Source organism: Amblyraja radiata, chromosome 9 (genome assembly GCF_010909765.2).
Source record: "Amblyraja radiata isolate CabotCenter1 chromosome 9, sAmbRad1.1.pri, whole genome shotgun sequence".
In the NCBI taxonomy this organism is placed as follows: Eukaryota; Metazoa; Chordata; class Chondrichthyes; order Rajiformes; family Rajidae; genus Amblyraja; species Amblyraja radiata.
In genome coordinates this window covers 6,473,994-6,489,307 of record NC_045964.1, presented here as the reverse complement: position 1 = coordinate 6,489,307, position 15,314 = coordinate 6,473,994, and the positions used below count along the sequence as shown (strand labels likewise).

The 15,314-nt window shown below is 45.5% G+C and overlaps 1 protein-coding gene across 1 annotated transcript in view; it reads right to left on the bottom strand.

Annotated features, from left to right (window-relative positions):
- Positions 1-660: 660 nt before the first annotated feature.
- The window catches only part of ino80 (INO80 complex ATPase subunit), a 163,766-nt gene continuing 149,112 nt past the window's right edge, over positions 661-15,314 (bottom strand). Inside the window, 5 exon segments of the mRNA XM_033026586.1 lie at positions 661-906; positions 5,374-5,431; positions 5,434-5,588; positions 6,192-6,345; positions 9,215-9,388. Coding sequence (XP_032882477.1) covers positions 686-906; positions 5,374-5,431; positions 5,434-5,588; positions 6,192-6,345; positions 9,215-9,388 — 762 coding nt within the window. The 3' untranslated portion in view covers positions 661-685.

Genomic DNA, 15,314 nt, shown 5'->3' with positions numbered 1-15,314 from the left:
AGCTGCAAATACACAGAGGGCGTGTTGTTGTATGAAAGGGACAGACGATGACCATGTCAGACCTCAATGTACATTGCTTGCCAACGCTCTGTGGCATACATTCGGCATCCACTCCCAGCTGCTGGAGGGGATAACAGCACCACTAAGCAGATGACACTCGTAGCTGTTGCAACAAGTGGAAAGGAGGAGGCATGGAGGAGGGCACAAGGCAAATGATGCTTCAGTTCTCAAGGGGCACTGGCGAGCGCCTTTGCAAATTAAACACATGGACCTCAGAATGTTTACCTTTCAGCACTGGACACTAGTAAAAATTCACACGCATACAATCTCTCCATAAAATTACTATTCATCACTCAACTGGATTCTCACCAGCATCTGTCGGGTTAGTAAAAGATAGCAGTTTCTGTTTGATTTTTTTTCCTTTTTTTGTACATATTTACAAGTTCATCTATAAAAAAATAGCACATTCAAAAAAAAAACAAACAAAGATTCTGTGCTCTCGTGGTAAACATTATGTACACATCATTCAGAGGAAAAGGCTTTTCCATGATTTTGCTTATTAGGCTTCTTAAACTTTAAACCCTTACATGTGAAAGTTATTGACACCCCACTCCCCCTCCCACTCCATACAATCAAGCCCCCTTCGCCTCCCCACCCCTCCCCTCCCACAGCCTGCTGCTTGTGGTTACCGGCCCCCGGCTGCTGGAGGCAGAACCAGACCCCTGCTGCACTTCTTGCTGGGGGATGGCGAAGGCGTGCTCGTGTCGGTCGGAGTTTGCGGAGTTCCTGGGACGCTGTTGGACAGGCTGTGGGGGGAGCCCATGGGAGAGGTGCTCATCAATGCGAACGTGTTGCTGCTTGCTGGCCGGGAGAGAGGCGACTGTCCGGGGCTATCACACGCCACGCCTGGAGAGCCAAGAGAGAACACGGGAACAGTAAGTAAGTAAGTTTATTGGCCAAGTATTCACATACAAGGAATTTGCCTTAGTGCTCTGCCCACAAGTATCAAGATGACATACAGTGACAGTATGTCAGTCAGCACAGTTCAAAGCAACCAGAATTAAAATGCAAAGCTTCAGTGTTGTCAAGAATTCACTGACCAAAACGAGGGATGGCCACGCTAGAAATCTCACCCTTAATCTCACGCCATCCCCCACTTTCACCTCATTCACGACCTTTTTTACTCGTGGACATTTTTCATCATGCTAGAAAAAACGCCCCGACCTACTTGATGCCACGAGTATCTACGACTAGCATCACGGCCTACTACGACCATGCTGCGAGTACGAGTCAAGGGCAAACTCGGCAGAGGTCGTGAATTAGGTTGTGAAAGTGGGACAGGCCCCATAACAAAGCTCCATCTCCACTCTATTAAACAGGTGCAGAATGATGCTCACTTTGCCCTGTCCATTTTACAAAGTGCTATACTTCTCAGTCACTCCCAGAGCGGGTACAAAATAACTTACACTTGGACTGATTCTCCTGCTATACTGTCCCCTGAAACATTCCCAGACTGTTAGATTTTTGAGATACAGCATGGGAACAGGCCCTTCAGCCCACCAACCAGCGATCACCCTTTACACAAACACTGGGGACAATTTAGAATTTTACCTAAGCTAATTAACTTACAAAGCTGTAGGTCTTTGGAGCGTGGAAGAAAACCAAACCAAGCAGAGAAAACCACATGGTCACAGGGAGAAAGTACAAACTCCATACAGAAAGCAACTGTGGTCAGGATCGAACACGGGTCTCTGGTGCGACAAGGCAGCACCTCTACGGCTGCACAATTGTGGCACCCGAGACCAAGTACAATACAGTAAAGCTTCCTTTATACTTTGCTATTAAACACTCCCAGGATGGGAACAAGCCAGGTTAGTGATACAGCTCCGTGTTTAAGAAGGAACTGCAGATGCTGGAAAATCGAAGGTACACAAAAGTGCTGGAGAAACTCAGCGGGTGCAGCAGCATCTATGGAGCGAAGGAAATAGGCAACGTTTCGGGCCGAAACCTTTCTTCAGACCCTAGTGATACAGCTCCCCCTCCAGAGTGCCATTAATTACGGCGAAGAAAGGGCTAGAAACAACTACTGATGGGGCTGAATGAAAGGTGAAAGTAGAAACATTAAAACAGATCTTTTGCTCTGAATTTTCTTATGATCTGTAAATATTTTGTAACATTACAGTAGTCTAGCTAATTTGACACAGAACCTTTACTGGCAGAATAAGCTGAAAATATTGTGTCATGACCTTAAAATTAACTTGCGGTCAAAGACTTCAGAAAATGGAAGATCTCCCACAGGCAGTCTCCCAGTTTGAATTACTGTTGGTTGTTACAGGTGCACCAGCTAAAATAGCACGTGCTTGATTTTCACTCTGACATTAATAACACACCAGTGCATGCAATCTCACCTTCATGAAAGGTGATACTTAATGAAAACCATTTAAAGTATGAAGATAAGTTACATTGATTCAGTCTGCCATCTTTACACATGGTCAACAGGCAATTAACCATCTGTTTTGATTTCTCTAACTTCAAGTAACCCTCAAGGGTCTGTCCCACTTACGTGCCCTTGGCACACAAATTACGCGACCTCGTGGTCACGTTGAGCCGAGACGGTCGAGCGAAGGTTGTGCGCGATTCCATGCGTACACACAGCCGTCTGGAGCGCGTGACGTCATTTGAAGATGGACACAAAGCTGGAGTAACTCAGCGGGACATGCAGCATCTCTGGAGAGAAGGTGCTGTTGAAGGTGAGACGTTGCGTCGCGCCAGGGTCTTGGGCCTGTCCCACTTTGGCCGTCAGTTCCGCGACAGGCCGTTGGCGCGCGAAGATTTCGTTCACTGCAAGAATTTCGGAGCGCCGCGCGATGTCGGGACCGGCCCCGCACAACTCCATACCCTTCCGCGCTTCTAAGTGGGACCGGCCCCGCGCGGCCATACGGTGCCCATACTGCCTCAAGCGACCACGAGGTCGCGTAATTTGCGAGCCAAGGACGCGTAAGTGGGACAGGCCCTTTACTTACCCTCTCTCTCCGTTCCTCCCCCACCCTAGTTCTCCGACGAGTTTCACTGTCCTCCTGATTAATTTTACTGATTGTGTGCCTCGTTGTCACCTTCCCCATAGCCAACAATGAACCATTCTACATTTCCTTGATCATCGCCTGTTTAGAAATACAATGATTAACCGTACACTGCTTCTATTGTACACACTAGGGACAATTTACAGAAGTCGCTGCCTCAAAAAGGCTGGCAGTATCATCAAGTACCCACACCATCCTGGCCACACACTCATCTCCCCGCTACCTTCAGGTAGAAGGTACAGGAGCCTGAAGACTACAACGTCCAGGTTCAGAAACAGCTTCTTCCCCATATTTGTACAATGGTATATGGACACACTGATCTGTTCTGTATTCATGCCTTCTATAATTCTGTTGTGCTGATGCAAAGCAAGAATTTCATTGTCTTATCTGGGACACATGACAATAAACTCTCTTGAATCTCTCTTGATCCAACCCAGGACTCTGGCGCTGTAAGGCAGCAACTCTACCATCGCTCCATTGTGCCACCCACAATAAATGTATTTCTTAATCTATAATTATAGCTATGCCCTCTAGTGTTGGACATTTCCACCATAGAAAAATGCTTTTGACTGTCCACCCCATCTATGCCTTTCATAATGTTATACACTTCTATCAAGTCTACCCTAAACCTCTGTCATTCCAGAGAAAACAATCCAAGTCTATCCATCTCTCCATGTTGCTGAAACCCTCCAATCCAGCAGCATTCTGGTAAACCTCGTCTGCACCCTCTCCAAAGACTCCACATCTTTCCCGTAATAGGGCGATCAGGAGTACACACAATACTCCAAATGTGGAGTAAGCCAGAGTTGCTTCATCACTTCCTTATATTTACTATCCACGGCAATGAAGGCAAGTATACCATATGCCTCCTTTACCACCATATCTACTTGTGCTGCCACCTTCAGCGAGCTATAAACTTGAACTTCAAGAGCCCTCTGCACGCGAGTGTTCAGAGTTTTTCCATTAAGTGTATCATTGCTCCTTAGATTGAATCTCCCAAAGTGCAACATCTCAGCATGTGTACGCATTAAACTCCCTCTGCCCATTTCTGCAGCTGATCTATAACATGCTGCATTTTATGTCAGCCTTCCACACTGTCTACAACTCCTCTAATGTTGGTGTCGTTACCAAACGTATTCACCAGGCTACATTTATGTCCAGGTCATTTATATGTATCACAAACAGAAGAGGTTCCAGCACAGATCCCTGGGGAACTTACAATGGAGACGAGGAGCAATTTATTTAGCCAGAGGGTGAGGAATCTGCAGAATTCATTGCCACAGACAGCTGTAAAGGCCAAGCCATTGGGTATTTCTAAAGTGGAGATTGATAGGTTCTTGGTTAGTAAAGGGCCTGTCCCACTTTCACGACCTCTGCCGAGTTTGCCCTTGACTCATACTCGCAGCATGGTCGTCATGAGGTCGTAGGAGGTCGTGATGCTAGTCGTAGGAGGTCGTGATGCTAGTCGTAGGTACTCGTGTCATCAAGTAGGTCGGGGCGTTTATCTAGCCCAATGAAAAATGTCCACGAGTAAAAAAGATTGTGAATTAGGTCGTGAAAGTGGGACAGGCCCTTAAGGGTGTGAAAGGTCACAGGGAGAAGCCAGAAGAGTGGGGTTGAAGGGCAAAAAATAGATCAGCCATGATTGAATGGCAGAGTAGACCAGATGGGCCAAATGACCTAATTCAGCTTCTGTATCTTATGGTCCACTGTTCTCGGACCTCCAGCCAGAAAACGCAGATTCCACTGCAACCTTCTGTCTTCTATGAACAAACCATATGACCAAGTCATGGTGAATTTCTTCCATCTTAATCTTCTGGATCAGACATCTTAATCTTCTGGATGAGAGGCCTATTCAAAAGCCTTACTAAAATCCATGTATACAACATCCATTGTCCTACCTTCATTAATTTGGAGTGTTCTTGACTTTAGAAAATAGGGAAGACAATTGTCTTTGTATTGTAAGGCTCAGAGTGTCCACAGTTCTTCATGATTAAATTGGACATGACAAGAGAACTGCACACACCAAGTAATAGTGCCAGCTCCTGAAAATAATTTAATGGGGGGGGATGAATACCATCCCATTAAGTTAACACAGATATACCCCTCAGGGAGTACCTCAGACATGCAGTTGTTTCATCATTCTGAGCCACAGTGACCAAACCCACCACTGTAACAAGCCATTGCGGATGATTGATCAAGGCAGATGATGTGGGGTTATTAAAGGGTGAGTTTGTTCCCACTGAGCCAAAGTCGACATGTACATTGGTCCTATTAAGCATTTGGCTCTTACCTTTGGACACACTGTACCCGAAAGCTGCGTATGCAGCAGCTGAGGCTGCTGCTGCCCCATGCCCTGGCTCCTGCCATTCGCCGCAGCACTACCAGCAGTGGACTTCCTTGCTCGATTCTTCCCTGAACTCTTTGAAGTGTGCCCCAATCCTTTTGGGCGTCCCCTGCCCCTGCCTGAAGCCCCCATGCTGGAACCAGACTTGTCTTGCAAAACACCTGCAAAGTAAACACATCAATGCATCACCAACTGCAGTATCCAATTCAGTCCAGGATTCCACCGTGGTGCCGAGCTGAAGAGCTGAATACCGTGCAGAGCCAGAAGCCAACTTCAGTCCCCAATAGATGGTGGAAAAGACGTTTGCCTTTCCCACATTATGCCATCCTCTATTATTCAAAGTTAGTGCCCGCCCCTCTCACCCAATCTTTCTTTGCCACTACACACAAATACACTGACATTTGTATAGAATGACCAGCAGGATATGAGAAAACAATTCACCAAGTGCTGAGGGGAAGATTACAAATTGACACTTTGGACTGATATCACAGCTGAATTGTTCTCCGGCCTCCCATTAATCCCCAGCTGCTAATTCTATTTATAACCACAGGCTCGAGTGGTACAAAGAAATAAACAGGAAACTGCACAATTAAACGGTAAGGGTGACAATCGCTGCCCTGGGTGACTCAAAGTCACGCAACACCACCAGAGTTTAGTTCAAGGTTTCAAAATGACCAGCTCATTGCACCTGGCTACATTTTGGGCCACACATTTGGTAGCAGGATCGGTTACCGGACACAGTAAGAGATGTCTCAATGCCATACCGTTCATGTGGTCCGAAGTTGAGCCTGCAACAGACACGGGAGAGTTGGTCGCTCGAGACTGAGAGGCTGATGTTGGGTCATCCACGATCACAAGGTCGCTGCTGCTTTCATCAGGCGCAATGGATCCCGTGTGCTGCTCACTGCTCATGGATATCTATGGGAACAGGGACTGCAGGTTACACCACATGCTACTGACAATCCGTGTCCTTGCTCCTTAGAGTTCCTCCACAGCATCATTGACATTGAGCGGCAAACTTATATACTGTGGCAATAGTATAGAAATAGAGGCGTCTACTTTGAGGAATTTGAAAACATTAATAGAAAAGGAACAACACCAATAAATGGCATTGTAGATCCAAGCTCCATGTTGTAAGCGCTCTTTATAGATGGGTCAAAAAATAAATTATCCCATGAACCTGGTCTTTTTCTCAAACTACAGCCACACACCAGCTTGAGGTACATTATGGGAAAATGTTCCAATATAAGAAAGCAGACGTCAGGTGAAATAATTCCACTTTTAAGCCAGAGGCAATGGATAATGTATTACAGTTTGCTAATTCCACACTCCATGATCAGGTGACTTGCTTGAAGGAGTCTCCAGCTTCCTCTTCAGTAAAAACCGAATGAAAATGGTGGCAAATATGATAGTGAGGCCGGGGCAGAGATGACGGACTTGATCTCAGTTATGAACATCTGAAGCAATGAATTCTCTTTCTATACTTGAGGAATTTGAAGAAGGACATCCTTGTGATTGAGGCAGTGCAGCGTAGGTTCACGAGATTGATCCCTGGGATGGCGGGACTGTCATATGAGGAAAGATTGAAAAGACTAGGCTTGTATTCACTGGAGTTTAGAAGGATGAGGGGGTATCTTATAGAAACATATAAAATTATAAAAGGGCTGGACAAGCTAGATGCAGGAAAAAATGTTCCCAATGTTGGGCGAGTCCAGAACTTAGAAAAAAGGGGAGACCATTTAAGACTGAGGTGAGAAAAATCTTTTTCATCCAGAGACTTGTGAATTTGTGGAATTCCCTGCCACAGAGGGCAGTGGAGGCCAAATCACTGGATGGATTTAAGAGAGAGTTAGATAGAGCTCTAGGGGCTAGTGGAATCAAGGGATATGGGGAGAAGGCAGGCACGGGTTATTGATTGGGGACGATCAGCCATTATCGCAATGAATGGCGGTGCTGGCTCAAAAGGCCGAATGGCCTCCTCCTGCACCTAATTTCTATGTTTCTATTCCCTCTGTCTTTGCTGTCTTTGCCTCATTAATTTTACTTCTTTACTCAGTAAACACTCTTTCTAATTTCTAATCCAGGATTGTTTGATTACAAACAGAGGTTTTCAGTAGAGTCAGTGGAATCATACAGCATGAAAACAGGCCCTTCGGCCCAGCTTGCCTACACCGTCCAAAATGTCACATCTACACTAGTCCCACCAGCCAGCACTTGGCCCACATCCCTCTAAACCTATCCAACACATATACCTGTCTAAATGTTTCAAAAAATGTTGCAAGTTTCCTGCTTCAACGACCTCCTCCGGCAGCTCGTTCCATACACCCACCTTGTGTAAAAAGGTTACCCCTCAGGTTCCTATTAAATCTTTGCCCCATCACCTTAAACCGATGTCATCTAGATTTTGTACACCTCTGTGCGATCACCCCTCATTCTCCTGTGCTCCAAAGAATAAAGTCCTAGCCTGTTCAGCCTCTCCCAATAGCTCAGGCCCTCGAATCCTGGCAAAATACTCGTAAATCTTCTCTGTGCCCTCTCCTGCTTGTCAACTTGGGTGGTGGGTGCATGGAACTAGCTACCAGAGAAGGTTGTTGAGGCAGGTAGTATCGCAACGTTCAAGAAACATTTAGACTGGTACGTGGCTAGAATAGGTTTAGAGGAGTATGGGCCAAACGGAGGTAGATGGGATTAGTATAGATGGGACATGTTGGTCGGCACAGGCAAGTTGGGCCGATGGGTCGGTACCCTTGCTGCGTGACACCAACATCTTTCCTATAACATGGTGACCAGAACAGAACACAATACTGCAAATGTGGCCTCACCAATGTCCTATATAACTAACATGACCTCCTACTTCTAAACTCAATACTCCTGAAGAAGGCCAATGTCAAGACCGAAAGCCTTTCCAATGAGAAGAGTTCCAAAGTCAGTTGAGGTGGGGATCGATATGAATAATTGACGTTTTGTTGAAATCCCTATGTCACGTTGCATCCCCCTTCAGTGGTTCCTTCCCCTGTTCAAATCTGGCCTCTTGATCAACCCAGAATTTACCTGCTCTACTATGGTCCTTTAAGTGGCAACCTCCCTATTTGTCTCTCTCATTTAAACAAGCTCTTTATCAAATTTAAATTCTGTTTCATAATGTGCCTGCCTGGGAGGCACCTGGAAACAAATTTAGACATATTAAAGACATATAAGGTTGATATTGTTGTGGTGGAGGCTTGCTCCAGCATTGGAAGTAGGGTTGCCATCTGTCCCGTATTAGTCGGGGCATCCTGTATATTGGGCTAAATTGGTTTGTCCCGTACGGGACCGCCCTTGTCCCGTATTTGACTGCTACTACTCGGATCGAAGGGACTGTCGGGTCGGAGCGGCGTGTCCGGCCCCCCACACCCGTCCCGACGTAGTGCAGCCCATGGAGTGCAGCAGCAGCAGCGCCTCGCCCGTGGCCCCGTCGGCCAGCTGTCCGACCTTTGGGCCTTCGCTTACCGCCGACACCACCACCCCCTCCTTCTCATGGCCGATTATTGGTTCACAAGTTGGACGGGGTGCCGGAATTTGCACGCAACGTCGCGCGGCCTGGGCCAAAACTCCTCAGCTGGCCCGCCGGCTGGGCTTTGTGTGCAGTCCAGCACCCGGGCCAACTCATCATTCACCCAGCCACAGTCAAGTCGGTCAACGAATTGCCGTCGGGAATTTGTCCCGTATTTTGACCCTTTGTCCCTTATTTGGGAGTGAGAAAGTTGGCAACCCTAATTGGAAGGCTTGATTGTAGGAGCACCATTACCTCACTGTACGGGCTGGGCATAGCGGAGTCCACACTAATGAAAGACTCTTCTCCGTCTGCAGACATGTTTCCTGAGGACATGTTGGAGTTATCAGCAGATGCTAATGAGGGTGTTAACAGATTCCAGCCGTCTTTCCTCCTCTTTATTGCATTTTCATTATCCTCCTTCTTCTTCTGCTGAAAACAAACAGAATACATCAAAAATTGCATTAACCAGACACACCCAGTTATTACAGCAGCAGAGTACACTTACGAGTAAAACATAAGGTGCTGGAGGATCTCAGTAGGTCAGGCAGCATCTGTGGAGGAATTGACAGATGATGTTTCTGGTAAGGTCCCTTCTTCAGACTAATAGGACACAAGAAACTGCAGAATCTTGAGCAACATAGAAAATAGGTGCAGGAGTAGGCCATTTGCCCCTTCGAGCCAGCAGCACCATGGCTGATCATCTACAATGTACCCCATTCCTGCTTTTTCCCCATATCCCTTGATTCCTTTAGCCCTGAGATCTAAATCTCACTCTCTTTTGAAAATGCGAATTGGCCTCCACTGCCTTCTGTGGCAGAGTATTCCACAGATTCACAACTCTTCGGGTGAAAAAGTTTTTCCTCATCTCAGTCCTAAATGTCCTACCCCTGATTCTTAATATAAAGTGTTGAGGGAAAACACAGTGCGTCAGGCAGCTGGGAATGCCCATTCCCTTCATTGATGCTACCTGACGCGCTGAGTTTTTCCAACACTTGATGGTACTTAAGATTCCAGCATCTGCAGTTTCTTGTATCTCTGTATCACATTTTGTAATTGGAACTACAAATGGTGAATCTGCCCTCACCTCCTTGTTGCAGTTACCTTCTGACAGCAGTGTTATGCTACCTATCCCAGGATAATGTGGATGGCAAGGCAGAAACATTACAAAGATCACAGGATCCTCTTTAACTGCAGGCAAAGCCTTAGAAGACTGGAGAATAGCCAATGTTGTTCTTTTGTTTAAGAAAGGAAATAGGGACAATTCAGGAAATTATAGGCCGGTGAACTTCACGTCAATGGTAGAGAAATTATTGGAAAATATTCTCCGGGACAGGATTTTGGTCATATTTGGAAAGGCATGAATTTATTAGGCAGAAGCGACTTTATGCACAGGAGGTCACGTCTCACAAGCTTAATTGAGGATATGACAAAAATGATTGAGGAGGATAGGGCGGTGGATATTTTCTACATGGACTTGGTTTGATCATTAGGTAGTGGTTGAGAGGTGTTTTTCTGACTGGAGATCTGAGACCAATGGTGTTCCACAAGGTTCAGTGCCGGCACCTCTTGGTGGTATAATATCTAAATAATGTCAAAGGTGGTCTGATTAGCAAATCTGCAGGTTATATATTAAATTTGGCAGAATTACAGACAGCGAGAAGGTTGCTAAAGAATACTGCAGGATGTTGATCAGTTCTAAATTTGAGGGGGAAAAGGGAGAGGGAGTTTCATTCAGACAAGTGTGAGGTATTGCTAATGGTGGGTGGTTGAACATTTAAGAAGCATTCAGCTAAGACACCTGAATCAGGGATATGGAGCTTGCACTGGCACATTACATTAGTTTGACTGCATTCATGAATATGAGCTGAATGGCCTGTTTCTGTGCTGCATTGTTCCATGTTCTACTTTGGGAGGTCAAACGCAAGGGGAAAGAATGCCGTGAATGGCAGCTTCCTTGAGCACTGAAGTACAGAGAGATCTTTTGTGTGCAAGACTTAAGGCCCATGTCCCACTTTCCCGAGTTACTCACGAACTCTCCCGAGTTTTCCCCTTGATTTGAACTTGGAGAATTACGGTAATAGCCATTCGTAGGTACTTGGAGCTATTTTTTTTACTCGTGGACATTTTTAAACATGTTGAAAAAAGCGTCCCGACTAACCTGATGCCCCGAGTTCCTACGGCTGGCATTACGAGCCGCTCCGAAATATCTACGGGCTCCTACAAGCTCGCTACCGACATTACCCAACATTTCCCGAGTTCGAATCAAGGGAGAAACTCGGGAGAGTTCAGTGAGTAACTCGGGAAAGTGGAACAGGGCCATTAGTTCCCTTAAAGTGGCAACATAGGTTGGTAGAGGTGGCATTTGGCAAGCTTGCCCTCTGGTCAGAGATATGTGTGGAAATCATGTTACCGACCTATAAAACTTTAGTAAGTGTAGGAAGGAACTGCAGATGCTGGTTTAAATCAAAGGTAGACACAAAGTGCTGGAGTAACTCAGGCAGCATCTCTGGAGAGAAGGAATGGTTGTCGTCTCAGGTCGAGAGCCTTCTTCAAACTGTAGTACGTCTACACTAGAAGAAGTATGTCCAGTTCTGGTTGCCACATTATAGAACCTTGGGCTTGGCACCGACACATAGGATTAGTTTAGACTGGATTATGAGCTGAATGGCCCATTTCTGAGCTGTGCTGTGTTATAATACCACACTGTGCTGCAAAATGAAATTATAGAAAGTAAAGCATTTCTATTATTAACCATAAATGAGGATTTCTGTTAAAAATGTTGGCAGGCAGACATCATCTGGGAGCTTCTCCAAATACCACTTTCCCGGGATGGGAAAACAATAAACTATTTTGGGAGCACCCGTACTCTCTATACCCTTCGGTGCATTTGACAGGACCACAAAGGGAGGCTGTAATCTGTGAGTCACTTGCATAGCATCTGACCTGATCTTTACGTTGACACTTAGTACTTGCAATCCTGAACTACCGATACCCCTCGGCATTCATTACAAGATAAGAATTAAATCACAAAGGGTTCAGGTCCCTTTGGCAAGGTCAGTGGGGTGGGAGATTGCAACCTTCACGTGGTCCGCCCTGTTTCGACGAATGCAATCAACCTGGTGTGCACAATCAAATAAGATCAAATAGAACAAGTTGTCCTACAACGTTAGGCTGTGCACGCCATACGCAAGGAGAAGAAGGCAAGGTCAGCATTCATTGGCAATTCCTTGGACTGAATGACATGTATGAGAATATCTATCCCCACTCTTGTGGGACTAGAGTAGAAGGAATGGCAGGTTTCCTTCCCAGAAAGATAGTGGTGAATAGATGGGCTTTAACCACGATTAGTAATAACTGTCTCCTAGCTACCATGGTGGGATTTAAGCATATTCCTGGATCAACAATTCACCTCATTACTATATTCCAAGGAATATCCAATGACTTATGTGACTGCCAGTGTGCGCGCGCAAATGACATGACAGTAATTATTGTAAATGTGGGTGTTTGCGTATTGTGCAACTTATCTTTATACGTTTAGTTCCTTTAACGATAAGTGTACTGCATGTGTACACATATTAGGGGCAATAAGAGTGGGAACATGGGGTGAGTAATAGATCTGTGAAGTGTTTTGTTCCTTCAACGTGTAACCATGAAATGAACTTGCTGCAGTGAGCTGGGATGGATGCGACACTCAGTTTTATTAATTTTGGCAATCTGATCAGTGGCACTGATGAATAAATCATTGCCAGGAGATTACAGACATCATTACTGCACATGCAGCTGCAAAGGCTACATACCAGGATCAGGATTGACACCACTGCCCCAGAAAGAAGCCCGAGTGGCACTGGCAGAAAGAGATGTGGAATATGTTTGATGATGCCGTGCAGGAGGGAGGAATGGTTGTAAAAAATCAGGTTAAGATGGAACCAACTGTTCAAGGGGAATGTTACAGACTAATTAATTATGGCAGGGATCTCGTGACAGTCTCAGCAGTGAAAAGATTCAATGACCTGTGTTATCGAAAGACCAAACTGCACGTTGCCAGGTATTGCAGAAATGTGCTCATCTTTGTTGCAATAGGAAGAGTTCATGAGCTCTTGCTCACTGCAGTGTTTAAGGGATGTCAGATATTTCAAGCAGAGAAAGACAGAAGGCTGAGAGGTAATGGGCAGAGTTTGATAATCAGCCACTGTGGATACAGAGGAGCTGAACCTCACCAAGGACAAACTGAGATAAGGGACGAACAGAGAAACTGATGCTTGTTGGAAGAGTATTCCAGGCTGTATCATCATTTTGAAGACAGGCTTTTTGAAGTTTCCAATTTTCAAATAAATTGTTAATTATTTCACCAAAAGCACCAATCTTCCCACAATTTAAAAGATGTGACATGAAACAAGATTGATCTAGCATTAATACCGTTCCTGATTCTGGCTCAGTATTCTCAAGTGCTTCACATGCAACAGATCATTTCTGGTGCATTTGCTTTATGTTGGTTTAAATGTGAGTGGTCCGGAGGCAACATTCCCAGAGTCAGAGGGTCCTGAGCAAGCATGTGGGCAACATTTGGTGCTTTAATCTCATTTCCCATCCAAATGGCAGCAATTCAGGATGCTGTACTCCCTCAACATCACACTGAGGTCGAGGGAAATATATAATCCATGTCACTGGACAACTGATCAAGATCGTGAGTTTCTCATGGCAATATGAGAAACAATTTCCACTTCCCAGGCTGAAGGAAATAAGTCAGTGCACACTCACCACATCTCATTCACCATCTTGGCAGCAGCTGACTTATTTCACTAGGATGTTGATTAGATGAACAAAGTAAGGCACGCAAGTGCCTGGAACTAAAGCAAAAGCAAATCACACACCATTCTGTACAGTGGCTGCAAGTTTGCTACAAAACTTGTAGTGGTGTGCTGGGCCAGGATGGGAATTGTAGATTGAAATCTAATGTGGGTTCATGCATATAATTGGAAGTGTGCCTGCAGAAGTTCGAGGATGGGATTAGCACATGAAGAGATTAAGAGAAGTACAAAATATGAGGTAAATGAGGGAGGTGGCAAAAGCGAATTACAGAGGGTGGACCAGTGAAAGCTATTAAGGCATTTGATAAAGTCCCTCATGGTAGACTAATCTAGAAGATTAAGATGCATGGGATCCATGACATGGTTGTTTGGATAAGAACTGTCTTACTTGTAGAAGATAGCGTGTGGTGGTGTAAGGTGATAATCGCCAGGTGATTTAGACCATGGAATTCCATGAGGATGTTGTGCTGGGGATTCTGTTAATCAGATATACATCTAGGTCTACCATGATTTTCCAGCTACTGGATGTTCCCACCACCTTTAATCCGGCACATTGGCCCGGTGAGGCGGCGATCTCGACCTCATCAAGGACTTCTGCGGTGATCGGTGGGTCGAATTTGCCCCCCTGCTGCTGGAGTTTCGGCCCAGCCTCAGCCAGCAGATCCATTGCCTTCTGAGGCCAGCTTTGTAGGCCAATATCTCGGCCCCCCCATGCCATGGTGTTAATCCAGGTGGACCCTTTGACTCCTCTCGGAGCCCGCGACTTCTGTTGGACCGGCAAAATGGGTAATTCAGAAAGGCTCTGGAACCAAGGGTGCTGGGAAATCGGTGGTGGTCTTGTATTAAGGACTTGGACATATATATAGACGAGTGGGTTTTCAAACGACACCAAATATGGTGGAGTTGCAGACCATGAGTACGGCTGTCAAAATATACAGCAGGATATAGATCAGCTGCAGAAGGTAACAGAGAAATAACAGGTGGAGTTTTACCAGAGCAAGTGAGAGGTATGGTACTTAGGAAGGTCGAATGCAAGGGGAAAATGTGCATTTAACGGCAAGACCCTTGGCAGCATTGATGTACCAAGAGATTTTGGACTCTGTCCATAACTCCCTGACAGAGGCAACACGGTAGACACAGTGGTAAAGGTAGCATATGGTATGATTGCACTCCATTGAAGATATGAATCAAGAAGTCATGTTGCAGCATTATAGAACTATGGTTAGGCTGCAATTGGAGAGTTGTGTGCAGTTCTCGTTGCCCCATTACAAGAGTTGGCTTGAAGAGGGTACAGAAGAGATTGACCAGAATACTGCCGGTATTAGAGGATATTACCTATTAGGAGATGTTGCAAGAATTTAGAATGTTTTCTCTGGAACGTTAGAGGTTGAGGAGATTCTGTGATAGAAGTATATAAAATTATGAGAGGCAGTTAGATATGGCAGTTAGAATTTTTTTAATCCAGGGTGGATGTGCCAAGGACTAAAGGGCGTAGCTTTAAGGCGAGAGGGACAACATGTATAGGAGATGTGCAGGATAATTGT